Source organism: Colius striatus, chromosome Z (assembly GCF_028858725.1).
Source record: "Colius striatus isolate bColStr4 chromosome Z, bColStr4.1.hap1, whole genome shotgun sequence".
NCBI lineage: Eukaryota > Metazoa > Chordata > Aves > Coliiformes > Coliidae > Colius > Colius striatus.
In genome coordinates, this window is record NC_084790.1 from 75,799,073 (window position 1) to 75,825,266 (window position 26,194).

The following is a 26,194-nucleotide window of genomic DNA, read 5'->3' on the forward strand; positions in this document are numbered from 1 at the left end:
GGCTGACGTTGAGATGGGCTTCTTCACTGAGGTCGCCTTGCTTCTCTCTCTATTGCCTTTGCTCCTTTCTCTTCTCTCTCTCTCCCTCTCTGCCTTTTTAATGCTCTTCCCCCTGATCCCAACAAGAGATATTTATAAAGTTCAGCTTTACGACCCTGGCCACCAGCTGTGCCCCACTGGAAAAGTTGTAAAACTCATTTCCTGATTTGAAAGGCATGAAAACAAGAGGTAGGATCAAGATTTTTAACAAGCTGTGAAAAGCTGATTCATGCCCTCCAGAAATGTCTCCAGTTGGAAGCCCCTGTGGGTGCGAGACTCTGCAGCCAGGGGAGATCCAAGGGACCCCAGTGGGGTTGCCCTCAGCTGAGCTGTGGGCATGCAAGTGGAGAGTACAGGAGACCCTGGCCTTTGACCAGCAGAGCTCCAGGCTCCTCTCTGGTCACACTGAGCTGTCTGTGATCCCTCACAGCGGCCAAGGTTTCGGGAGCATCCCATCTCATAGGGGCTGGAGCGGCATAGGCATCCTGTTCACAGTCAGTGTGGGCTGCGATGGCACCATGCTCAGCAGGGATGGAGATGCCCATACCCAGCTCCAGGTAATGCAGCACAGCAGTGTCACCACAGCCTGGGCTGCAGCCGTGCCATGCTTGTGACCACGCATGGACTGGAGGTGACAGCAGGTTTTTTGGGCAAGAGCAGGCAGTATGGCAATTGGCACTGCTGCAGAGCTGGTGAGGAAGGCTCTGCACGAGGCGTGACCCAGGGGTCATCTGAGCCATGCCTTGTGTATGTGCAGCACCCATAGGATACCTGAGCTGAGCAGCCCCTTTCAGAGGCTGGAGACCATCCCTAACAGAAATAGGGAACAGGAGGGATGAGATCAGGAGGCAAAGATGCATTTGAGCAACAGATGATCTGAGAGGGAAAACAAGGAGCTTGACTGTAAGTAAGAAGCTGTGGGAAGATGCCTCGCCACCCAGGGATGTGCCCCTGGACTGCATGGACACTTACCCAGTGGGGCTGCCTCTGGGCTGGAGTGACAAGGCTACTATCAGCTGGCAAAGAGAGGAGATGGGCGAGATGGAAGAGGCCAGACCCCTGGAAGCCACATGTGCCTGGAGAGCTGTGAGTGAAGAGCTGACTTGCCAATAAAAATTCACAGAGGTGCTGCCGGCAGCAGGAAATGGGGCTCTGGGGACAGCCTGGCCAGTGGTCTGGCCAGCATGGGGCCGTGCTGGCAGCGGGGCTGTGGCCCTACCAGTAGCATTGGTCGGTCATCTGCCGCTGCGTTGAGCTCCCTGCTTTCTGAGAGTTTGGGACAGCTTCACACCCTGACGTGTGAGGCTTAATATCCCTTCCAGAATTTGTGTTGGCATCCGCTGTTATAGCTGGATATTTTTGTTATCCCCATAAATGTCCAATCCCTCCTTGAATCATGCTCGGTTTTGGCCTAAGTATTTTCCTGTGGCAGCCTAATTAAGCACGGAGTGAGAAAACCAAAACAAAACAAAAAGCTTCCTTTTATCCGCTTCAGATTTGCCCCCTTTGGAATCAAAGTCCCTTTGAGGTGGTGTTCTGGGCCTCATCTCTGTCCCGATGCATCCTCACCCTGCATCCTGTGCTATCGCCTCCGAAGGAGCAGCCCCGGCTTTGCATCCCTTCTACCCCTCAGAGAGTTACCACAGCCCTCTTGTAGTGCCCTGGGTCATGCTGTGCCCTTCTGGGCTGGGGAGGCTGGACAGCAGGGAGAGTGGGATCAGCTGGAAAAGGCTGATAATAAATCAGGGAGGCTTGGGGCACTCATGAATAATGCACTGTCCACGGGGCTGTGAGACGGCATGGCCAAGTGCATTGGTGACAAATGAAACTCGCCCTTCGGTGCGGAGTTGTTACTATATAAGGAGGATAAAAGCCTTCGTCGTTGCAGCAGTAAATGAATATTCCCATTGTGTGTTTGGAAAAAGAAGCCTGGCACGCTAGTAACCACAACGAAACAATCCATCACCGTTTCGTCACCGAGTACAGCACATGTTAAACAAAAGTGGTGGGTTTCACTTGGGGGCCCACGTGATTTGGCCAAGCTTCCAGAAGGGTGCTGAAAATCTAGGCTGAGAGCGTCTCTGCACTGTCACAGGAAGGCATTCCCAAGACTTATGTAGCCATTCTGGTTTCCCAAAGAGCAGGCTAAGGCTACCAGCCCACTCGTGGCCTTTGACTAGTTCATCAAAGTGGTTCGCTGAGGAGGAGGAAATTCTAGGGTCAGGACACTCCTCATCAGGTTACAGAGGGATCTGTGCAGTGCAGCACCCTCCATGCTGTGACTGTACGTGCTGTGAAATGGAGCTGGTGGCCCTCATAGCCTGTCAGTAATACTTTTCCCCTTCCTGGACATTATTCTTCTCCCAGTTTTGCAAACCTAGGCACCCACCTGGCCTCAGCACATATCCCCATGGGGGCCCAGAGCATTTTTCAGCCTGTGTGGGAAGTGTATTGTAGCTGGGAAATCAGCAGCTGGAGTTAGACTCAGTGCTCAAGGGCTTCAGCTCAGGTACCCAAGGGATGCTGTGGCTAAAGGAGTTGACATCCCCTCTGAGTGCATTAGCTGGTGCATCCCAGAGGAGATTTTGCCTCAAAGAGTGAAAAGAGGCTACTGGCTTTGGTGCTCACATCTTCAGAGGGCAACTGAGGCTCAGGGGAGGGCCATAGCAGGAATGTTGGGACTGGAAGAAATGCCTCACTGTAAGTTCAGTCGCTTTGATGTCTCAGGCAAAAGCCACCAGCAGGAACTGACTGCATGTCTTCGTATGTTTCTGAGGAGCAGCCACCACCTTTTAGCATCCCAGGACCCTGCAGAAGATCATATCTGTGTCTCAGTATCCCCCAATGGGTCTCAGCTGCTGAGCCCTATTCTGGCTTGTAGCTGTGCCTAAGAGCTAGGTGCTTCACCCTTCACAGCATTGATGGCCTCCTCTCCCAGCAAAGGTTGAGTGCTCCCTCTGCGGAGATGCTGGAGGATGGGACCTTGTGAACAGACAGGGATGAGCACGCAAACTGGCGGGTGCCGAGCTGGGGGATGACAGCTCCCCCCAGCCACACAGGAGGCACAGGGGTAATAAAGGATGCTGGACAAGTTGCCATCGGCAGGATCCAGGAGTGTTATAAAACCTGAATCTCCTGAGCCTTCATCTGGGACTGCAGCTGCAGAGCAGGAAGCAAACAGGATCCCGGCTGGCATTGTGAAAGCAAACACCATAAATCCGAGGAAGTGCTGTGATTGCTGTTTTAGGCACTGGGGAGCTTGGCTCCTGCTCCCCACAAGTGCTTTATTTTCTCTCTAAACAGAAAAAAAAAGAAAAAGAAAAAATCCACCCCACTCCAACTTATCACTGAGCTGAGCTGCCCCAGGGCTGCCTCAGGCCCTGTGGAGGCTGCACGTTGTGGGCATCTCTCCTCGTCTAGACCCTTGAAGGTGCTTCAAGCCCCTGTGCCTGCAGGGCACCAGGGCAGAGTGCAGGCAGATGCCAGCTCTGAGCCATGTCTGCTCACCTGAACGCCCACCACTCACCAGAACAGGCAGACCTCCAGAGACGTGAGCAGAGGAGTCAGAGGGAGCTGGGCAACCCATAGGGGAATAAAGGGCTCCCCAAGAAATGACAGGTGGGTCACTCCATCCTTCATCCTATGGCTGGTAAGGCAGATGGGATAGCTTCTGGAGGCTGGAAGCACAGGTGGGACCAGAGCCAGACCCACCCAACAGCAATGAAGCTGATGCTCTCAAAAGGGGACAAAGCAGAGAGGACATAACGAACACCTTGGTATCACCTCACTCTGCAGGCTGGCTGCCTGCTGGATGAAGGTTGATGCTACCAAAGGAGCATGGACTGAGGGTTGTGCTGGCATGCTCTGTGTCTCCCACAGTATTCCTGGGCTAGGCACACACAGCTCGACCTTCCTTGCAGGTAACAGCTTTTCCCACCCCATGGGCTGGGCATTGTGTTTTGCAGGGACTCCACAAGTCTGGGCTGGGTGGTGTCTGCAGGTTCCCAGCCAGGGGACAGCATCTGCTGCAGGATGGTGTCTGCAGGTACCCAATTCAGTACAAAAGTTCAATTTAAACATAAGAAAGAAATATTTCACTGTTCAGGTGAGGGAGCCCTGGCACAGGCTGCCCAGGGAGAGTGTGGAGGCTCCTTCCTTGGAGGTCTTCAAGACCCACCTGGACATGTTCCTATGTGACCTGATCTAGGTGAACCTGCTTCTGCAGGGGGATTGGACTGGATGATCTCTAAAAGGTCCCTTCCAACCCCTATCATTCTATGATTCTATGAATTCTGCCCACCCCACAGCTGGTAGCAGGCCAGACTCCACAGTCTGAGCAAGCCCCACGCCATGGCTCCCTCAGGACCTCTCGCACCTTCTTGCATGATCTCATCCTCTTGTGCTTGTTCCCCGTGCTCCATTCATCTCCATCATCCTTTGCCACTCTCCTGGGACTTTTATCCCAGCTGTGGTTGCTCTGTGTCAGTCCAGGGTTTGGCAGCAGTGTGTTAGCCATGCTGTCCTCAGCCCTCGCACCCCAGCACCCCTGCTGCCCCAGCAACCTGCATGCGCTGCAGCCCATGGCTCTTCCCCAGGCTCCCCTCAAGGAAACGTGCCGAGAGGGTATGGGGTGTTTAGGAAAACAGGCCTTGGCACTTGCTGGCTATCCCGGGACAACAAAAACATCCGGGCGGGCAGCCGCAGCGCGCTGCGAGCGCGAGAGGCCGTCACTCCATAAATCCCCTGCAGCAGGTGCTTTGTAGTCGGCACAAGGAAATGAGCACATTATTCAGCTCGGCTTAAACCCCAAAATGTTTCCTGTCCTGTGAGTCAGAAATAACCCGGGGAGATCATTCCTGGGCCACACAGGAGCCACACCAAGCCAAAAAAGTGCCATGTGCCTGTTGGGCCTGGGGACGTGATGGGGAGGCCAGAGGTCCAGGCACCCCGCAATGGAGGGGACTTTGCCACAGCAGGGCCATGCCACCAGCATGTCACTGTGCTAGGATATGCTGGGGAGCCCCTGAGTACTCCCAGGCCTGTCCTGGGCAACATGCTTTAGTGGGACGCAGGGACAGGGAGAGTCCCGGGAAGCATGAGGGTTGTCTGGGTCCTGGGTGGATCCTGCAGGTCTTCTCCAGCTTCTCTCTGTTATCAGAAAGACAGATTTCCCCCTGCACCCTGCATCACACCAATGCATCAGGTGCTGTTGGTTGGCAGCTATGGGAGCACCCTGGCATGCTACCCTGCTTTAGGGACACCCCATAGGAAAAGCCGGGGATGGTTGGTGGCTTCATGGTGGAAGAGACCCATTGGGCATGGGGCTGAGAACAGGGACACTTGTAGGGTCCCACGGTGCATCTGGTGCATGGACAGGTATGGAGAGGTAGGGCATTTTGCCACGGACACAGTGGGGCAGCCTTTGCCCTAAACCAGCTAGATGACATGGCTCGTGCATTACCCACACCTTTCCCTTTGAAATATTTGCCTCTGCTCCATTTTTTCCCACTATTGGCACACAAACCCCAAACCCAAACAAACTTTCTGAAGATGTTCCTCTCCCATTTGGGATGGAGTGGCTCTCCATTTGGGAATGGAGAGCACAACAGGGCCCTGGCTCCCACTTGGATGGAGATGGGGACCCTCAGTGGTGCTTACTCTAGCCCTGCCCTCTTCCCATGCCTGCCCTTTGCAACTGCATTTACAGCTTTCATCCATCCTAGACCTCTGTGTGACCCAGTGCCAACCGTGCCCTGGCACAGCAATGCACAGAATTGCTGCACCCCTCCTTCACTTGGCCCTGGTATGGCCAACTGTGCTGCAGGCACCCACTTCTGCTGCCTGCTGTGCTTTTTACAGCCACCTCCCCATGCTGGCAGGTTCCTGGCCCCGCTCTCGGTGCAGAGCTGAAGGCGCCTGTCAGGGCCCTGCAGCTCTCTAGCTTGCATTGCTGTGCCCCAGGAGGTGGAAAAACATATTTTAGCAATTAAACTGTCATCAGCTTTGGGGATCTGGGGCTCAGTTTCACTTGCTGGGAATACAGAAAACAAGACAGAAACAACTTGAGCTCTCTGGTTCAGGCAGGTATGGCTGTGCCCCTGTGCCCACCATGTTCTAGTGTAGTGTGAGGACCACCACAGACCACCATAGATCACTATGAACTGTCACGGACCATCATGGATGGCCACAGATTTACATGGATCATATTGCACCACTACAGCACCCTGTAGACCACCATGGAGCTCTGGATTTCCATGGAACACCACAGCCCACCACAGCCTACTATGGATCACCATGGAACACCACAGGTCACCATCATGGACTGCAGTTGACCACCATAGACTACCTTGAACTGTCATGAACTGCCAGGGACTACCACAGTCCACTTGGACCGGGGTGCTGGGTGCAGTCCCCTGGAAAGGAAACTTGTCAGCTCTGAGATGTGGGATGCCAAGTGCAGAAAGACTAAAACTCACTGTGACACAAGGGGATGGAGTCACACAAACCCTAAACACTAGCATGCTCCAGGGAGCAGGAGCAGGCTGAGAGGACAGTGAGTGTACCAAGTCCTGCAAGACTCCATTCCACCTCAGCTCCTCTCCTCCTATATGCACTCGGAGGGGCATATCCTGGTTCAGCAAGGGATGCAGGGACAGCCACTCCATGTGACCCTCAGCTGCCTGGCGCAGGGAGGGCTGTCCCAGTGTCCCTGTTGTAGGGGTGTACGATGTACAGTGTACAGGCAGCAGTGACCCTTCTGCTGACATGCACGTGCCAGCATAGTGTCCCAGCACCCATGCAGTCCCCTCAAAGCATGCCATGCACCTCATCCTGCCTCCAGTGAGTCCCCTGGGCTGCTCCCACACTCCTTCCACCCCATCTGCTTCGTTTGCCCCCACACCTCTTTTCCTTTTTGGTTTCCTCAGCTGGCTGCGCCCTACTACCTGCGGCAGGCAGGGAGAGGACAGCTCGGAGAAGGCTTTTCCCTGCCAGGCTGCTGCCAGCCCCCGCTGCTCCCCGGCCTGTGCCCCCGCACGAGCCTAGCCCGAGGCTCGGAGACGCCAGGGCGGCTCAGGACACGGAACGCGGCGGCACACGGAAGGCACAAGATCCAGCCCCATCTGTGCTCCGTCAGCCCCCGGCAAGCAGGGATGATGTTGCAGAGCCTGTGGGGCTGTCACTGACCCGCCATGCCCAGCCCTAGGTCCCAGCTCTTCCAGACTCTCCCAGCTTCTCCTTTCTTGCCTATATCCGCTGCCGGTTGGATTTCACCACCCTTCGGCTCGGGCACCGTTGCCGGCTCGACGCCGCGACTAGACTCCGCGTATTTATAGCCGGCAACGCAATCCCCCTGGCTCGGGTGTGCCGGGCTGGCTGAGCCGTGCTCCGTGGCCCCACGACGAGAAGGACGTGTAACGCATGCTGGGGGCAGCAAAAGGGGCCGTGGTTTGCAGAGGGTGCCGTGCCGGAGCACCGCTCTGCTCCGGAGGCCCGTCGCAAATCCCGGCCGCTGTCCGCAGCGTCCCTCACGCACCCGATCCCCGCGCCAGCTTGCGGAGCCAGCGGTGCCCACCAGACCTGCGGGGTCCCTTCACCGTCCAGCCCCTGGGTTTCCCCTGCGCTCCCCGCTCAGCCCCACACACTGCCCTCCCCCGTAGCTTTGAGCCGTTGGGCAGGGGCTGCCAGCACCCCCACCCCCTCGCCCAGCCCGGTGGGAGCAGGCGGCAGGCTGGGAATGCGCGGAATGCACCGCAGGCATGCTGACCCTTACGAGCAGTTAGCCCCCCGCCTCCCGCACCGAGGCTCCCCCTGCAAACGAAGGGCAGCCCGGGCAGCCCCCGCGGCAGCCGGGGCTGGCATCCCCTCCGGTCCCAACCCAAATCCAGGGGGAAGGACCAGCAGCCCCGCTCTGCCCAGTGGCGTCCTGGGGGGTTGTGCGGGGCTTCCTGCCTCAGGGCCAGCCCGTGTTTTCCTCCCCGAAGCGTTCCCCTGTGCTCCATGGAACGGGTCCCGGCCCCTCTATTCCTCCTATAGCCTCTCACCCTCCTATCCTCCCCTCCCACCCCCACAGGCCACAGACCTGTGCTCCACAGCACAGGAGCTGGACCCTTAAAACCGCAGTAGTGATGTACTCGGTGCCTCGGTACCCCTCGACATCCCCTGCCTTCAGTTGGGCCGGGAGGGCGACGCTCCAATTGCTCCCTTGCATCCCAAATCCCCAGAGACCTCCCCAGCCCCCTCCCTGGCCTCAGTGGGGATATGGACATGGGATGTCCCCCCGAAGAAGATACCCAAATCCTGCGCACACCTTCCTCAGAGCCCGACTCTCTCTGTGCCCCACAGCCCAAGACCTCCCTAAAATCCCAGGTGGGGACACCTGCACCTGGGATGTCCCCTCCCCTACCAGCTGCCTGAGCCTCACAGCAGTGTACTCCCCTCCCCGCCCACCTCCCCAGGGGGGACACCCCTCCCAGAGCAAGCCTTTGCCAAGAGCCCATCACACACAACCGCCTAGCACCCCATTGCCCAGAACCTTGCCCAACCCTTGGTATAGAGCATCCCCTCCCTGATACCCAGACAGGGTACTCCTCCTGACTGCACCTCCTCAGAACGCAGGCACCCCTTCCTCAAATGCCTCACCCCATAGGGACAGCCTGAACCCATCCTATATAAAAGTCAGACACACCTCTCCTGAATCCCGGCCAACTGGGGACCTAGAGAACCTCCTCCCTTATATCTCACCGGGGACCACAGATCCCATTCCTATATCCTCCACCAATGGCCCCTCCTCAATTAGTCCTCACACAACTTAGCGCCCCCATCCCCTTCGAGGATACTCAGAAGGCGATGAGCTCTCGACCAGCGCAGCCCTCTACAACCTCCTCCATCCCACTGAGACCCCCCGAAGGCGACAGACCCCCTCCAGCGCACTCCTCCCCAGTGCCCTCCCATCCCATCCAGCCCCCTCCTCTCCGGGGCCACCTCTCCGGACCAGCATTTCCCATCTCCCTGTTCGGAGACGCCCATTGCACCTCTCCCCAGTACCTCCCATCCCATCCAGCCCCTCCGCCGCCTCGGGGCTACGCAGCCCCGTCCGTGCCGCAACTCCCCGCGGCGGTGCGGCCCCGCCGGGCCGGGCCGGGCAGCCGCGGGGCGGCAGGGGGCGCTGTCCGCCCCGGGCGGTGCGGTGCCGGTGCCGGGGGCGGTGCCGGGGCGGGGGGGGGGGCCGGGGGCGGGGGCGCGGCGGGGCCCGGGTGCGGGCGCGGCGGCGGGCGGCGGGCGGCGGCCGGGGCGGAGGAGCCAGCGCGGCCCATGGCTCGGCGGCTGCCGCTGCTGCTGCCGCTGCCGCTGCTGCTGCTGCTGCCGGTGGCGGCGGCGGTGGCGGCGGCGGCGGGAGGAGGAGGTGGGGGGCGTCGGCGAGCGTCGACCTCCTCCGACGGGACAGCCGCCAACTTGACGGTGGCGGTGGTACTGCCGGAGCGTAACGTGAGCTACGCGTGGGCTTGGCCACGCGTGGGACCGGCGCTGAGCCTGGCGCTGGAAGCGTTGGAACGGGGCGACCCGCCGCTCTTGCCGCGGCCCTTCTCGGTGCGCGTCGAGTTCATGAGCTCGGAGCTGGAGGGAGCTTGCTCCGAGTACGTGGCACCGCTCAACGCCGTCGATCTCAAGCTCTACCACGACCCCGACGTCCTCTTCGGGCCGGGCTGCGTCTACCCCGCCGCTTCCGTGGGACGCTTTGCCTCGCATTGGCGGCTGCCGCTCATCACCGGCGGGGCGGTGGCGGCCGGATTTAGCCGGAAACGGGAGCATTACAGCACGACGGTGCGTACCGGGCCCTCGGCCCCAAAACTGGGTGCCTTCGTTTCCCACCTCCACGCCCATTTCAACTGGAGCACCCGCGCCGTCCTCCTCTACGTGGACCGCAAGACCGACGACCGACCCTACTACTTCACCGTCGAGGGTGTCTATCAGGAGCTGCAGGACGGCAGCAACCTCACCGTCCGCCACCACATCTACTCCCCCGACGAGGGGGGCCCCGACACCGCCGTCCACTTCATCAAGGCCAACGGCCGCGGTGCGTGAGGCGGCATGGCGTGGGGAGGGGAGGGAAGGGGACGAGACCCGCGCGGGACAGGGCTGAGCACCGGGGCCGGGGGGAAGGAGGGAGGGAGAGGGAGAGGGAGAGGGAGAGGGAGAGGGAGAGGAGAGGAGAGGAGAGGAGAGGAGAGGAGAGGAGAGGAGAGGAGAGGAGAGGAGAGGAGAGGCAAAATCCTCTTTGGGGTGCAGCAAGGGGGTGGGGATGTAGTAGGATCTGTCAGGCACAGTGAGGGGATGCAGGTGCAGTGGGACTCATCTGGGGCATAGGTGTGCTGTGCAGCTCACGTAGGCTACAGCAGGGATGGGGATGTGATGGGACCTGCTTTGGGTACAGAAAGGGACTAGGGGTGCAGTGAGACTCATGTGGAGCACAGCAAGAGGACGGGGACACAGTGGGACTCATGTGGGGCACAGCAAGGGGTTAAGGGATAATGATACCTGTCTGGGGCAGAGCAAGTGGTTAAGGGGCCACTGAGATCAATGAAAGGCACAGCAAGGGACCAAGAGGACAGTGAGATCCATGTGGGACACAGCAAGGGAGCGAGGACACAGTGGGATCCATACTGGGGCTCAGCAACAGGGCCGAGAGACAGTGGCACCTTTGTGGGGCAGAGTGAGGGTTTGAGGACACCACGGGGCCTGTGTGGGGTGCAGCAAGGGGCTGAGGACAAAATAGAACCCACATGGGGCACAGAAAAGGGCCAAGGACACGGTGGCACCCATGTGACATGAGAAGTGCTGGGGCCACCCTGCTGTCTGCATTGGCATGGCCAGGGCATCCCCAGTCCTGCTCAGGCAGGACGCAGAACCCAGCCACCTCCTTGGAGGCTGAAGGTGATGGTGTGGACGTGACTGCCTGAAGGGCAGTGCTGGCTGCAGTTACGTGCCCAGAGCAGCTTGGAGGTGACACGCTGAGGTGGCCATGCTGTGCTTGGGCACAGTCTCCCCAGCCTGGCAGTTGGGTGCCCAGGCTGTACCCAACCCTGCTGCGCCCCAAGGATGGGGCTGAGGATGGCCTCACCCTACTGATGGAGGGATAAATCCATTTGATGCCTTAGGAGTGCCCCAGGAGAGCAGCTATATTGGGAGCAGGAGGAAATGGAGGGGCTTACGGAGGCAGCTGGAGCGCAAGGGCAGCCTGATGCTCTTTCATTATTGATGAGCGGGGTGTATCGATCCCGGAGCCAGCCGCTCCACGATGCCTCTTAATGGATCCTGAGATGCTGTGTCATTAAGAAGGACATTGAGCCGGGATGAGTGGAGCCAGGAGGGCCAGCGGGAGATGTGTCTGAGGCTGCGTGGGACCAAACTGAGGGCCTTTGGGCTGCTGGGCTGGACTCAGGTTGGGTCTGTGGGGCTGAGCATCCCGTGGTGTGCTGCAGGAGCTGAGCAGCTTGTGGCTGCTCCTCTCGTTTGCTAGGCCAAGGACCTGGGGTAGAAGTTCCCTGCAAGAGCTGTAACCAACCGTGGGGTGCGGAGCTTCACGTGGGGAGGGAGCAAAGGAGCGTGTGGGGGAAAAGGCTAAAATCAGCAACTCCTGCCAACGTTTCCGGCTTGGTGCTGTAAATCACGCCGATCGGAATTGATCCCTCCTGGTGCAGGCAGCGGGTCGTGGCTGCTGGGAAAGCAGGCCAGGTTTGGGCAGAGACCTGGGGGCCCTCTGAGCTGGGTTGCAGGGGGAGATCTGCGTCCCTGTGGCCACAGCCCAGAGATGAGGCAGTGTGTGGGGCTGAGTGCTTGGGCTTAGGGGTTTGGGTGCTGAGGGCTGTGATGCAGATGCTCAGTGCTTTCTGTGGGGCAAAGAGTGGGTACCCTGCAAGACTGCCCCAGAGATGTCTTCCTCTGCAGGGTGTGACATGGAGAGGGAAGCAGGAGCTTTGGTTGCTGCTACATCCATGTCCATGCCTTGCAATGACACCACATGATATCCTCCTTAGCATCATCTTCCTTTGCTCAGGTGGTGGGCAGGAGTTTGGTAAGCCTTTCTTGAGGAAAGGTGTTTCCCTGCCCCACCATGTGTCCCCAGCTCTGCTGATGCCTGATGTGCACATCTCTAAAGAGGGGCTGTGGGGGGGTGTGGGTGCATTGCCCTGTCCCATGTATGGCCATTTTATGCTTCCCATCGCCCAGTGCCTGGGTGACGTGCAGGGGCCCACGTCTCTTCTGCCACTTGCAAAAGCTCTGATATAATTAGAGCTGTGGTTCAGGGAATTATCAGACCATCTGCCTGCAAAGCCCAGGTCCCCCGCCTGGGGAAACGACTGGATGCTGCTGCTGGGAGGACAGTGTATTTGATCCCCTCCACCCATGATCCCTCCGGCCACAGGATGGCTGTGTGCCTGGGATGAGGGTCTCTGTGCTGCAGTGCCTTGTCCTGGTGGGGCAACTTGAAACTGGGATTTTTTGCTGCCTAAAATAGGGATTTGCCCTTACTTCAGGGTTATCTTCCATGCAGGGGTCAGCTACCATCTGCGTGTCCGGGGTCCTGCCTGACCCCTGGGGCTGTGCTCTCTGCCTCCTGCATCATATTTAGGGTGCTCCCTAGATAAACACCAGGTGGCTACATGGACCTCTGCCTTGCAGGACCCCATTCTCTTTGTCCTCCTTGATGCTGAGGCTGTGCTTGCCCTGGGGGAAAAGTGTGGGCAGGCAGGGGTGCTTCTGGCCAGACAGGGAGGCTGCCAGCTGGAGGCAGCTGCCAGTATCACAGCGAGCCCCAAGTGCTGACCCTTCCCTTCTGTGCAGCTCCTGCAGCCTGTCCCCAGAGAGCTGTGCAGGCGCCATCCATCCCCGTGCTCGGTGGCCTCTGACCAGGCGGGCTGCTGCCATCGCGGTGGGGGCTGGCTGCCCGGGGCTTCCCACCATCTGCCACCAGCTGTTGTGGCTCCCCAGCCTGCCTGGTGCTGTGGGATGCCTTTTCTTGGAGCCTGCAATGGGGAGAGTGCCACACTGTTCCCTGTGGGAGGGACCCTCAGGCTCTGCATGCTGGGGAGAAGCTGAGCTGTCCGTCCTGGATGAGAAATGTGGAGACCTCGGCACGTTTCTGAGTGTGGGACTAGTGAAGTGGGAAAGCTGAGAGTGTTTATTTGAGGTATTGCAGCACTCAGAGGGAAACCATTTCAGGCCCTGGGATGGGCTTTTGCTCATGCACAGCCCAAGCTGCTGCAATTTTCCTCATTTCCCTCTTACCCCCATGCCCACGAGCAGCTTCCTCAAGTCTCTGTGAGTTTCCCACTCCCAAAGTGCTTTCTTCTCCCCCCATCACCCCTGGGCTGCCTGTCTGCCCCGTGGGTGACCCTGTCAGCCCTGCTGCCTGCGTGGCCAGGTGCCCTCTGGCAGCAGGGACCGTATGGCAGGGCACGGGGCTTTGTTGCTACCCCCGACCCTTCCCTGCGCTCCGGATCCGGCCGGGGCACTGGGCCCCATGCAGAAGGGCTGCGCGCTGGGGCCAGCGCCTGAGCGTGACATTCCTCCGGCACCGACCGCTGCCTCCTGCCTCCTTCGTTGCTCAATCCCGGGTTCCCAGCCAGGCTGGCTGGAGCGGGGGCCCTGGTTTTCCGGGGGGAGGGAGGAGGCAGTGGCAGGATCCTCAGCAATGGCAAGGAGGGCCCCTGCATGGGGGGTTTTCGGACACTCTCAGGCACCCGTCTCCGTGGCTCAGGGTACCTTGGTGCCAGCACCACTCCAGCCCCACGCAGACCCACGGTGCACATCCCCCTGGGGCTGGGTGAGCCCCCAGCAGTGTGTGGGGGCACGTGGGCCGGGCCGGGGCCGGGGCCCGGGCACCCCCTTGCTGCCTGGGTCACACCAGTGAGATGCTCTGTTTCCAATTAGCGCCGGCGGCAGACGAAGGTGCTGGAATCTGGGAACCTGCACATTCCTGCCGCACGGCCGCCCGGCCACGAACCCAAACATGGGCTTGTCCCATTCCACAGCCCGGCTTCCCCAAGGGCCTCTGGCGCTCGGCCCCAGCCCCCACCCCCGTCCTGAGGCTGGGGCTGACGGGGAGCAGCCATGGAGCTGATGCCGAGGGACGTGTCCCCAGGGTGGTTTTTGCTGGAGCAGGGTGTGTGGGGTCTGTGTGTGGGGTGTCTGCCTCAAGTTTTGGAGAAAAAGTTCTCCTGTTCTCTTTTCCTCCCCTTCAGCCCAAGATAGGTGATGGGGCATGAATGGGTCAGGGCCAGACGGGGCGGTGAGGCTGAGTGAGGTCCGTGGCTGTGGAGCGTGCAGCATAAGGAGGCAGTGAGCCGTGCGCTGCCCTATCCGCCTGCTTCATCCTCCCCACAGCCACCGACTGTGTCCCTAGGTTTGTGTTGCCCACAGTGATGGGCAGCAAAGCTGTTGAAGGGTCTAGAGAACGAGTCTGGTGAGGAACAGCTGAGGGAGCTGGAGTTATTCAGCTTGGGAAAGAGGAGGGTGAGAGGAGATATGATCACTCTCTACAACTGAAAGGAGGTTGTAGTGAGGTAGAGGGGATTCTCCCCAGAAATGAATTATAGGACGGGAGAAAATGGGCTAAAGTTGTGCCAAGGGAGGTTCAGAGTGGAGACTAGGAAGAACTTTTCCAGTGAGAAGGTTGTTAGGCACTGGCACAGGCTGCCCAGGGAGGTGGTGGAGTCCCCGTCGCTGGAGGTATTGCAAAGCCATGTAGCTGAGGTATTGAGGGACGTGGATTAGTGGTGGGCTTGGCAGTGTGAGTGGACTCAGTGACCTTTAAAGGTCTTTTGCAACAGAAATTATTCTATGAAAGCGTCCCAGCCCACACTTGGCATGGGGGGGGGGAGAGGCACGGCCCTCCTGACGCCCCACGTCTGGCTGGCAGTGGTGTATCTGTGCGGGCCGCCGGAGATGCTGCGGCAGATCATGCAGCTGGCGCAGCGGGAGAACCTCACCAACGGCGACTATGTCTTCTTCTACCTGGATGTCTTTGGGGAGAGCCTGCGGGGCGACTCTGCCCGCGACCCCTTCAAGCCCTGGCAGCAGAGCCCAGGCCAGGACTCGGGGCTGCGTGAGGCTTTCCAGGTGAGCTGCACCCACTTGCCTGTGGACGGGGACTCCCCTAGCCCAGCCCTGCTGTGTGAACTGGGGTGCTCTGCTTGCTTGCAGATGGTGCTGGTGATCACGTACTACGAGCCCCAAAACCCTGAGTACCAGCACTTCCAAACCCAGCTCATCCTGCGGGCTAAGCAGAAATTTGGGGTGCAGCTCAACTACTCCCTGGTGAGTGGGTGCCCCTGTGTTACGGGGTGGTGAAGAGTCTTCACACGGGGCTGTGGCACCTTACCAGGATGCAAAGGGTGGGTTACAGCCGTGGGCAACGCCAGAGGGGCCGTCCCTGGTGGGAACAGCCACAGGCACTGCCATCCCTGCAGGCTGCCTGTTGGCCCCGGCGGGGGGCTATGGGGCAGGGAGTGGGTGAGTGCATGGCCCCAGTGTGGGGGTCTTGGGGCCAGGGTGCTCCTGTGCATGTGGCTACGGGTGTGCTGAGGTCCCCTTGCCATCAGATGAACCTAGTGGCGGGGTGTTTCTACGACGGGATGCTGCTGTATGCCATGGTGCTGAACGAGACCCTGCGGGAAGGCGGCTCCAAGAAAAACGCCACCCACATCATCGAGAAGATGCGGGACCGCAAGTTCCAGGGTAACGGTGGGACGGGGGCTGCGGGTGCAGAGGGGGCAGTGGGACCCGGTCCCCGTTCCACCTGCATCTTGCTTCTCCCACAGGCGTGACGGGGCTGGTGAGCATGGACAGCAACAACGACCGTGACACCGACTTCAGCCTCTGGGCCATGGGCGACCCCAAGAGCGGGCAGTACGAGGTAGGGGCTGGCACTGGGATCCAGCTGGCAGCTGGGGCTGGGGAGCGGGGTGCTGGGGGTTGGGGGGGGGGGGTCTCAGCTCTCTCTGCTGTAGGTCGTGGGACATTACTCAGGTGTGGAGAAGCAGATCCACTGGCTGGGACGACCCATCCCCTGGGTGAAAGGGGTCCCCCCCTTGGACAACCCACCCTGCGTCTTTGATGTGGATGACCCCTCCTGTGATAAAAGTGGGTGCACTGTGTCCCCACATCTCTCAGTGCACGGCACCCATCCCAGTGGCTGAATGGCAGCCTGGCAGCCAGGGCCAGCCAGGCCACGCTGACATCCTCTCCCACCTGCAGCCCCCCTCTCCATGCTGGCCATTGTGGCTTTGGGCACCGGCCTCACCTTTGTCATGTTTGGCATCTCCAGCTTCCTCATCTTCAGGTCAGTCACAGCTCGGGCAGCCTCTGCCTGGGCACTGGGCACCCCTGAGCCTGGAGAGGCAGGAGAGGTAGGATGGGACAGGTATGGGGGCCTGACCGCCGTGTGCCCCCCAGGAAGCTGATGCTGGAGAAGGAGCTTGCCAGCATGCTCTGGAGGATACGCTGGGACGAGCTGCAATTTGGGAGCCCCGAGCGGTACCACAAGGCAGCGGGCAGCCGACTCACCCTGTCCCTGGTGAGACCTGCCAGCCCTGGGGTGCTACGCTCCCCCTGCCCCTGCACTGCCCTCCCTCCTTCCTTGTTGTTCCCATACACAGCCCTCTGTCCCCTGTAGAGCCACACTTCATCCATCCTCTGCATTGAGACCCCATCCGCTGCAGAGCCACTCTCAGTCCATCACCTATAGAGCCTCATCAAGCACTCCATCCCCTACACAGCCACACCTTATACATACCCTGCACTTCCTGCATCCCCTGCAGTGCCCTATACCTCATCCCGTAGTCTTCACGCCTCCTGCAGAGCATGCAGAGCTCATCCTCACCTTCCAGATCTTGTCCCAGCCCTACAGTGCTTGTCCAGCACCATCCCAGGCACACCCCTGAGTGTCCCTGCCCGGCCCCGTCACTGCTTCTCACTGCTTGCTCCAGAGTCCCCATCCCTAACCTCCTGCTTCTCCACAGCGTGGCTCCAGCTACGGCTCCCTGATGACCACCCATGGCAAGTACCAGATCTTTGCCAACACCGGCCACTTCAAGGTCAGTGCAGCAGGCAAGGAGCTGAGCTCTGACCCCAAAGCCCTGTTCAAGCCTGTTGGGGTGCTCCCCATTGGCTGCACCCTGTACCACAGGCTGCTGGCACCTTCCTCCCCTTCCCAAACCTGCCCAGCAAGGTACTGACCTCTTCTTCCCCTTCTTTGACACCCCAGGGCAACGTAGTGGCCATCAAGCACATCAACAAGAAGCGCATCGAGCTGACGCGGCAGGTGCTCTTTGAGCTGAAACATGTAGGTTTGGGGTCTGGGCTGGGCACTCTGCCTGGGGAGGCCCAGGGAGTGGTCGTGGCAGTGGTGGGGGTGTCAGTGAGAGCAGCGGCCCATCCCCTCTGACTTCAAGCCGGTCTCGGCTCCCTTTCCACCTCCAGATGCGGGATATCCAGTTCAACCACCTGACTCGCTTCATTGGGGCTTGCATCGACCCCCCCAACATCTGCATCGTCACCGAGTACTGCCCACGGGGCAGCCTGCAGGTATGGGGGCTTGGGGGCGCTGGGGCTGACGCTGAGACACTCCTGGCGACCCAGCTGGGCTGGGCATTGAGAGTGGGGCTGTAGATGCTGTGGTAGCCACCCAAGCCCCACAGGACCCGCAGCAGAGCTGCCTGCGCAGGTGTCAGAGGCCAGCGGAGGGGAGGAGGGGGGTGGGTGCCGCAGATCCCCCGCGGCCAGGTGTTTGGTGAGGCTGGTGCTGGTGCCACCATCCCACGGGCACTTGGCGGGGTCCACTCAATGTGCTGCCCCAGGATGTCCTGGAGAATGAGAGCATCAACCTGGACTGGATGTTCCGCTACTCCCTCATCAACGACATTGTCAAGGTACCCAAGCGAGGGGCACAGGGGGCTGGGGGAGGTGCCCGAGGGAGATGCCAGCTTCACCGTGTCCCGTCCGTCCCAGGGAATGGCCTTCCTGCACAACAGCATCATCGGCCACCACGGCAGCCTGAAGTCTTCCAACTGCGTGGTGGACAGCCGCTTCGTGCTGAAGATCACAGACTACGGGCTGGCGAGCTTCCGCTCACCCTGCGACAGCGAGGACACGCACGCCCTCTATGCCAGTGAGTGCCTGCTCGGGGGCACCAGGGACATGGGGTGGCCCTGCCTCACCCCCCCGTGGTCATATCCCCATCAGAGAAGCTGTGGACAGCCCCAGAGCTGCTGCAGAAGGGCCGCCTGCCCACGCCAGGCATGCAGAAAGCTGACGTCTACAGCTTCGGCATCATCGTGCAGGAAGTGGCCCTGCGCAACGGCCCCTTCTACATCGAGGGCATGGACCTCAGCCCCAAAGGTGAGGGTGAGGGGGTAGGTGTGCGGTGGTCCTGTCCCTGCTGAGGGAGGTGCAGTGCTCACTGTTTCCTTTCCCTGCCCTGGTCAGAGATTGTGCAGAAGGTGCGTAACAGCCAGAAGCCCTTCTTCCGACCGTCCATCGATATCGGGGTGCACAGCGAGGAGCTGGCAGTGCTGATGGAGCGCTGCTGGGCACAGGAGCCAGCCGAGCGCCCCGACTTCGGCCAGATCAAGATCTTCATCCGCAGATTCAACAAGTGGGTGGCTGGCGAGAGGGGAAGGTGGCCCTGGGCGGGAGTGGGAGTGGCCATGGGGGCAGTGGGTTGGGGAACACCTCTTCCAGCGGTGCCAGCTGCCTGCATTCTGGCAGGGAGGGCAGCACCAGCATCTTGGACAACCTCCTGTCACGCATGGAGCAGTACGCCAACAACCTGGAGAAGCTGGTGGAGGAGCGGACACAGGCCTACCTGGAGGAGAAGCGCAAGGCAGAGAATCTCCTCTACCAGATTCTGCCCCAGTAAGAGCGAGAGAGGCGGCAGCACATGGGCCTGGGGATTGACATGGGGTGTGCACCCACTGCTGTGCGAGCATGGGGTCCTTCACCAGTTCTGCACAGTGGTGTCCAGCAAGGCAGGGCAGGGACAACAGGGAGGTTTGGGCTGGGAGCTCACTAGCATCCCCTCTGTCCTCGCCAGCTCAGTGGCAGAGCAGCTGAAGCGCGGGGAGACGGTGAGGGCCGAGGCTTTCGACAGTGTCACCATCTACTTCAGTGATATCGTGGGCTTCACCGCCCTCTCGGCAGAGAGCACCCCCATGCAAGTGAGAGCAGGGCTTCGGGGGGCAGCCTTTCTGGGGGGCTCCTACCCTGGCAGTGCCATCCGGGCTGGGGCAATATGCTAGCTCCCAGCCCCACACACATCCCTTGCTCCGTCCAGGTTGTGACGCTGCTGAACGATCTCTACACTTGCTTCGATGCCATCATCGACAACTTTGACGTCTACAAGGTGAAAGGGTGGGGGGAATGTAAGCAAGCACAGCCTCCAGCGCAGGGTGGGCATCGAGGAGCCTGGGCTGTACCTGCTGTGCCCTGACCCCACAGGTGGAGACCATTGGGGATGCCTACATGGTGGTGTCGGGGCTGCCGGTGCGCAACGGGAAGCTGCACGCCCGCGAGATCGTCCGCATGGCCCTGGCCCTGCTGGAGGCCGTCAAGACCTTCAAGATCCGGCACCGGCCCAACGACCAGCTCCGCCTGCGCATTGGCGTGCACACCGGTGAGCCCCGGCGTGCCCAGGGCACGCTCACCCACTCCCCGCCCTGCAGCAGCCCCTCAGACGCCTCTCTGTGCCCGCAGGTCCCGTGTGCGCCGGAGTCGTGGGCCTGAAGATGCCACGGTACTGCCTCTTCGGGGACACGGTGAACACTGCGTCCCGCATGGAGTCCAACGGCCAGGGTGAGCTGTGGGGCTGGCAGCTGGCGTCCGGTGCCACGGCTCGTGCCCCACCCCCAGACCCAAACATGTCCTTTTTGCTCCTCTACGCCACTCAGCCCTGAAGATCCATGTGTCGTCTACCACCAAGGAAGTTCTGGATGAGTTTGGCTGCTTCGACTTGGAGCTTCGTGGGGATGTGGAGATGAAGGTGAGGGCACGGTGACCCCAGCGGGGCTCCCACAGGGGCACACAGTGGGAGGTTGGATTGGGGCTGGGACCCTTTGTCCCCCTCTCAGTGCTGGGGACAGGGGCGGGGAGGGTCTCACCACCCCCCTCCACTCCCAGGGCAAGGGGAAGATGAGGACATACTGGCTGCTGGGTGAGAGAAAAGACCCCAATGTCATCTGAGCCTGTCCGCAGTGGCAGAGTCCCCAGCCCTGATGAGGCCACCATTCTTCCCAGCACCTGGCCCCCCCGGGATGCACCGGCACCCCCCATCACCTCAGCCCCCACCACCGCAGACCCCTGCTTCAGCAGGGCTTGGATACGGGGGGGGCAGAGGCCACAGCACCGCCTGCCCCCCTCCCTCGGCACCAGCAAAGCCCACCTCCCCCTCGCAGCTTCTGTTGAAGGGGAGGAACCAGCCCCAGTCCAACCCTGGGGGGCACTCCGTATCCTCCTGCCCTCTGGGGTCCTGCCCCCCTGCCCTCTCCTCCATGGCTCAGCTGGCTCTGAGCTGCTCCCGGGGCCTGGCTGCCCCGCAGGGCACTTTGCCGTCTCTTTTCAGTACCTGGCTCCTGGCAGAACTTGTGCCCACGTCACCCCCTCGCCCCAGGGGCAGGGGGTAATGGGGGCTCCTGCCGGGACTGACCCCTTGGCCAGGGCAGGCTTCAATGCCGCGGCTCCCCCCATTTCCCAGTCTCCTCCTCCCATGTATATAGCCCCACTGGGTCATGTAAATAACCCCCGCCCTGCCCCCTTTCCCCAGGTGTAAATATAGGAGTCGCTGCAAACTATTTTGTTGAAATACAGACTTCCCCAAATCCCTCCGTCCCCTGACCTCTGCTTCGCTCTGCCCCAGAGCGCGTGCAGGGCTGGGGAGGGACCCCAACCACCGAGCTCAGCCTGAGCTGGGGACAGCTGCCTGGGGCACCCCAGACCCCCTCCGAGGGTCTGCCCACTGTGTGGGTTGGGCAATCCAGGCATGGGGAGCTGGTGCAGGGCAGGGGAGGTGGATGGCGGGGGCTGGGGTGGTGCTGGGAGGGCAGGGCCACCTCGGTGGGTTTTGCTTTGGTGAGAGGGCTGCAGTGTGTTCCTCTGAGCTCACGCTCTGGCTGCCCTGCTATTGCCTTTTGCTGGAACCCACCTGTGCCACCTGCTGCGGGCATCCAGAGAGAGCACTTCCCAGGGAATGAGGCTGTGCCAGGGCTGTCCCTCCCTACCCGAGGTTGGAGGCTGCAGGCTGTAGCATGTTTTGAGGCAGCAGTGACTTGGAGCAGGGCTGGAGGGTGTCTCTGAGCTTGCCAAGGGATGAAACTGCCAGGGACACAGTGCTCCCCCTCCAAATGCCCAGCCCAAGGAGAGTTCTGGGGCAACGGGGACGCTGCAACCACCAGTGTCCCGCTACTTTTTATTGGCTGTAGGTCCAGAGAGGGCTGCTCGGGGAAAGGGGCTGCTTGAGGGACTCGGTGATGGGAGTGGAAAAGGCTGCGTTTCTCCGAAAGGGACTGTTCCTGCTGCGGATGCTGGTGACGCTCTGCAGGGAAGGGGAGGGGAGAGGCCCCTGTCAGCATCTGAGCCTCCTGGGTGCTGGCAGTGCAGGGTGCCGGGGGGCTCACGGGCAGGGTGCAGGCTTGCTCCAGCCAGAAGCTGCAAGGCTGCTCCGTGAAGTAGTTGTGGGTCTGCAGGTGGAAACAATGTGACAGTAGGCAGAGGGGACAGCAGGCCCGGGCCAGGGCAGGGGGGACATGGGAGCCTTGCAGGCTCCCTGGGGGCTGCTGTAAGCTGGGGTCGGTGGGGGGGGGTCTGTCCTCTACTGTACCTGTTTGGTGGGCAGTGGTGTGAACTGGCAGTCGCTGGCACAGAGGTCATGGTGGGTGGTGGAGACCGACTCCATGGGCTTCCAGGAGGCAGACATCTCCTCCAGCATCTCCTTCCTGCTGGCAGAGCAGATCCCAACACCCCTCAGCTCCAGGATCCCTGCCCCCACCCCTGGCAGGCACCTGCAGCAGGGTCTCCTCTGGGGCACGGCTCCAGTGGTGGGCGGCACGCAGGAACTCGGGCTTGCCTGTATTTCTGGTAGAGCATGGACCTCAGCATGGACTCCTGCTGCCCTGTGTGGGGATGATGCTGTCAGCCCTGTAGCCAAGGTCCCCTCATTGCCTTTTTTGGGGGACACGCAGCTCAAGGGGGAGCTCAGCCTCACCTGACTGCACCACTGGGACCCTTAGTGGTGGGCGGTAGGTGTCCGTCATGGTGGTGGACCAGGAGAGGAGCAGCCTGTTGTGGCCATGCTCAGAGGTGAAGCCCTGGCTGCCTGGCTCCTGCTCTGGCATGGGGGCATTCGTGGCAGACTGGGGACAGATTGTGGGGGAGCTGCAATAAGGGGGCAGGAGCCCACCCTGCAGTCCCCAGTGCCCTCTCCTGGATTTTAGGATGTTGATAGTCCCAGAGGGCAGGGGTGGGAGGCAGGGGTGAGCCACTCCCTCCTGCTGAGCAACTTGCCTTATACCTAAGGCCATGCCATGCAGGTAAATGCCCAGCACAAGCCCTGGGAACAGCCCCAGAGGCACAAGCTGCAAAAAAAAAAAAAGGGGGACTGTCCTTCCATACAACTCCCTGGGAAAGCTGGAGCAGGGGCACCCGTGGCTCGGCCACCCCAGCCTCTCAGGTGCCTCTGTGGTTGGGCAAGCACTCTTATGGTACCTGGACAAACCTTAGGATCCCCAGGCTGTGCCAGAGCTTGGCCCATGTCCTCCCCAATGTAGCTTTGCCCAAAGAGGCGTCTCCACAAGGGGCTGTGACACTCGCCTCCTGCTGCCCCAGTAGCAAGCTCCGAGCTCTCCTCCCCAGCCCTCTCTGTTGCTCCCCACATGCCTGCCCATGTATTTTGTGCTATTGAATTTCATCCTCTTTCCATTTTGCTGGGCTCAAGGTCATCCCTGGAGTTCTGGCTCAGCCAAGGGCAGCTATTTAAAGAGAGGGGGCTGCCCAGGAGCAGGGGGCTTCATGGGATCGGCATGTGGGATGTGACAGGGAGAGTTTTGAGGGGTAATTGCCCTTAGGGCCCCCAAGGCAGTGGTGGGGAGTTACCTCCTCCTGACAGTTGTGGATCAAGCAGCTCCCATGGGGTACCAGTAGGCCAGGCTGCTCTGCTGACATCTGCAGGGAGGTGGGCAGTACTGTGATGGGGGGCACCTCACTGGAGCACAGCCCCCATTTTCCAGGACACGGTGGCATCTTGGTCTCACAGAGATCCTTCCCAACCTGAGTGGGTGGCACCACAATGGGCACAGCTGGCACAGCCTCCACGGGCAGCTCGGATGTGGCCGACAACACCTCAGCCGTGGTTGATGACTTCTGGGGCATCTTGGCCGTGGCCATTAGTGTCTCCCAGTGGCACAGGGGCTTCTCCATGGGGTCCTCAGGCAGGACGATGTTGCTGTGGACCCTGGCCAGGCACCGTAGCTTCTTCCCAGGGCAGAGGGGAGGCAGGCAGCCAGTCAGGTGGGGACAATCCCTAAGGAAAGGCTGTAGGGTGCATTCTTCACCCCTCTCCCCCCCACCTTGCCTGCCACATCCCCAGTCTCCACCAGAGCGGGCAGTGCCCTGGGGCTGGTGACTCTGTGTCCCCCAGTGCCCCCTGCAACCCGGGATGGGACACGAGGGAATCTTCTCCGTTTGAGAGGGGTGGAAGCAGCGCCTGCTGCTGCGTCTGCGCTCCAGAGAGGTCTCCCCCTCCCGCCTTGCCCTCCCCTCCCTGTCCCCAGCGCGGGCTCTGCCCGCCAATGCCCGGCTCCCGCGGCCCCGCACCCCCTGCCGGAGCTCTTCCCCTCCACCCCCTCTTCCTTCCCAGCCTGACAGCTCCCCGCCGCGTCCCCTCGGCCGTGACGCCCCTCGCTGCCCGCGGGCCCACCGTCGGGCTCTCGGTCCGTCGCGTCGCCGGCGCGGGTCGAGCGGCGCCGTCTCCATGGGCACGGTAAACAGCGGCCGCGCCGCCAGCTCATTGGCGGGCGCCGGGAGTCTGTGCTGCTCCCATTGGCGGAGAGGCCCCGCGGGGGCGGGGCCGCGGTCGGAGCGGCCGCGGCGGAGCGGGGCTGGTGTGAGGCCGGGACCGTGCCGTGCCCGTGCCCGTGCCCGCGCCTGGGCCAGCGCCGCGGCGCCCAGCCAGGGCTCTGTGTGCCCGGCCTGGGGGCTGGGGTGTCCCCAGAGGCTCCCGAGGTGGGGGGAAGGCCGGTGGGCGCCGCGCCCGGGCAGGGCAAGGGGGATGTGGGCTGCTCCCGTGACTTGACCCGAGTGATCCCCCTGCTTCGGCGCCTGGGCCGGGCTTCTCGGGCACACCCGTCTGCCCCAGGGGCCCGGGGGTGTCCCGGGGGACCGGGGCGGGACCGGCCCCGGCGCCTGGCTGGGCACAGCTGGCGCCCCCCCGCCCCCGCCGCCGGCCCCCGCCGGGCCCCCCGGCCCCCATCCCGGGCAGAAGAAGGGCCCTTTGATAGCGGCCGCCGGGCTCCGGCGCGAGGGCTGTTATTCCAGCGCTCTGCGGTGTGCGCTGCCGAGGCCACCGCCTGCTCCGTGCTGGGGCCTCTTGTTTTTCCTGGCCGGGGATGTGCCTGGCCCCTCTGGCCTCAGCCAGCCGGGGCCCCCAGCGGGGATCATGCCTCCCTCTGGGCGCTCAGACGCTCGCCAAGCAGGGACTCCTGCGAGCCATCTGCTGCGCAGCTGCACGGGGAAGGGAGCGACGTGCCGCGGCGCTCAGGCTCGGCAAAGAGCCGCCGTCCCACTGTGCCGTGCTGGGAGCGCTCCAGCCCCGCTGCCACCGGAGCCGAGTGCTTGGGTGCCCTCGGGGCTGCGAGGCTGCACACTACTGGGTGTGTCCCCAGGCTCGGCCCTGGGCCCCTGAGGTGCAGTCGTACCCCGGCTCTTGCTGGGGAGGTGGCAGCCTCGGCACCCAGACCCAGCTAGCTTGCCCCCCCAAGTGCTTCTTTCCAGGAGGGTCCCCACCGGACATAGCAGGCTTGGACCTGGGGCAGGATAGAAGAGCCGGGCCGGGCAATGTGGGGGCCTGGGGGACACCGAAACAAAACAAAACAAAGCACCAAAAGTACAACATGGGACAGAGAGCCCGGTGATGCCAGCCCGGGAACGTGTACTCCGGGGCTGTGGGGCACCGTCATGAGGCCGCACCCTGGCAGCATCAGCGGAGCAGCAGCCCAGGAGCTGCCGAAGCACATCTGGCTGCCTCTCGCTGTCTGACACATCCCCCGCTTCCCCCCGCCCCACCCCCCCCGCCCGGCTCTTTTGGGAACTTGCGTCATTTGTGATAGTCTCCGGCTGTAGAACGAAAACAGCCGTTGCCTCCACGTGCCCCCCCGCCCCGGCCCCAGCGCAGCCCCATGGGGCTGTGACCGCTGCGCTGCCCTGAGGCTGCTCGGGGACTGACAAAACAAACGCGGGGCGGGCGGCAGCGCGGTCGGAGGCGTCCGTCCGCTGACCTCGCGTGCCAGCGCTCGCCCTCCCGCCCAGCACGGCATCGCGCGGGAGGGATGCGCTGGGACCTCTTCGTAGCCTTCAGAGACCCCCAGCTCTTTTTTTGCGGTTCCCCGAAGTGGGCAGCTGTCCCATGTCTATGAGGCCCCTCCCCAGCCTCTGCTGAGGCTGCGTGAAGCAGCAACGTCCAACGTTTTTAAGGTCCATTCGCAGCCCGAAAACATTCCCTGCGCCATACCGGGTGCGCGTGCAGGGCAAGTGACCGCGCTGTGCCACAGCCCCACGCTCCTCCCGGGGGGGAGGCGCCCACCGCCAGCGCCACAGAGCCGGGGGCTAAACAGAGCGGCCATTCTCCCCTTCGGGCTGCGGTCCGTGGCGCGGCTGGCGCTGGCCCAGGCGGCCTGGCCGGCGGTGCCAGGTGGGACGTGCGCCGCGACAGCGCTGGCCCCTACACTGCTAAATTTAGCCACGGTGCCGCGGCTACGGGCCTGGTGCACGGCGGGAGCAGGAGGCGCGGGGCAGGGGGTGGCTGTGCCGCGGCAGCGAGCGTGCGCTGGCCTGTGGTAACACATCCCCCATGTGCACCCCACGGAGAGTGGACACGGCTGTGTGCCTGCGT

At 61.7% G+C, this 26,194-nt stretch overlaps 1 protein-coding gene across 4 annotated transcripts; it reads left to right on the top strand.

Annotated features, from left to right (window-relative positions):
• Positions 1-9,344: 9,344 nt before the first annotated feature.
• On the top strand, positions 9,345-20,896 carry NPR2 (natriuretic peptide receptor 2). 4 transcript variants are annotated; one of them, XM_062017572.1, is made up of 22 exons: positions 9,345-10,114; positions 14,960-15,159; positions 15,244-15,357; positions 15,642-15,777; positions 15,861-15,955; positions 16,050-16,182; positions 16,297-16,381; positions 16,495-16,615; positions 17,061-17,135; positions 17,306-17,383; positions 17,521-17,625; positions 17,898-17,969; positions 18,049-18,208; positions 18,283-18,438; positions 18,526-18,694; positions 18,808-18,954; positions 19,133-19,256; positions 19,373-19,441; positions 19,537-19,711; positions 19,792-19,890; positions 19,986-20,077; positions 20,215-20,896. In XM_062017572.1, exons 1-22 carry the CDS (start codon positions 9,352-9,354, stop codon positions 20,275-20,277), a joined length of 3,231 nt encoding a protein of 1,076 aa, XP_061873556.1. In that variant the 5' UTR covers positions 9,345-9,351; the 3' UTR covers positions 20,278-20,896. The 4 variants fall into 4 exon arrangements, with proteins under 4 accessions (XP_061873556.1, XP_061873558.1, XP_061873559.1 ...); XM_062017574.1 differs by having other exon boundaries at positions 19,761-19,890; positions 20,215-20,302; XM_062017575.1 differs by having other exon boundaries at positions 19,764-19,890; positions 20,215-20,302.
• Positions 20,897-26,194: the final 5,298 nt, after the last annotated feature.

Excerpts from the sequence above, each read along its gene's own strand:
- NPR2 (XM_062017572.1), top strand. The coding sequence starts at position 9,352 with ATGGCTCGGCGGCTGCCGCTGCTGCTGCCGCTGCCGCTGCTGCTGCTG. Across the intron at positions 17,384-17,520 it reads TGCTCTTTGAGCTGAAACAT|ATGCGGGATATCCAGTTCAA; the intron begins GTAGGTTTGGGG and ends TTCCACCTCCAG. Across the intron at positions 19,442-19,536 it reads ACAACTTTGACGTCTACAAG|GTGGAGACCATTGGGGATGC; the intron begins GTGAAAGGGTGG and ends CTGACCCCACAG.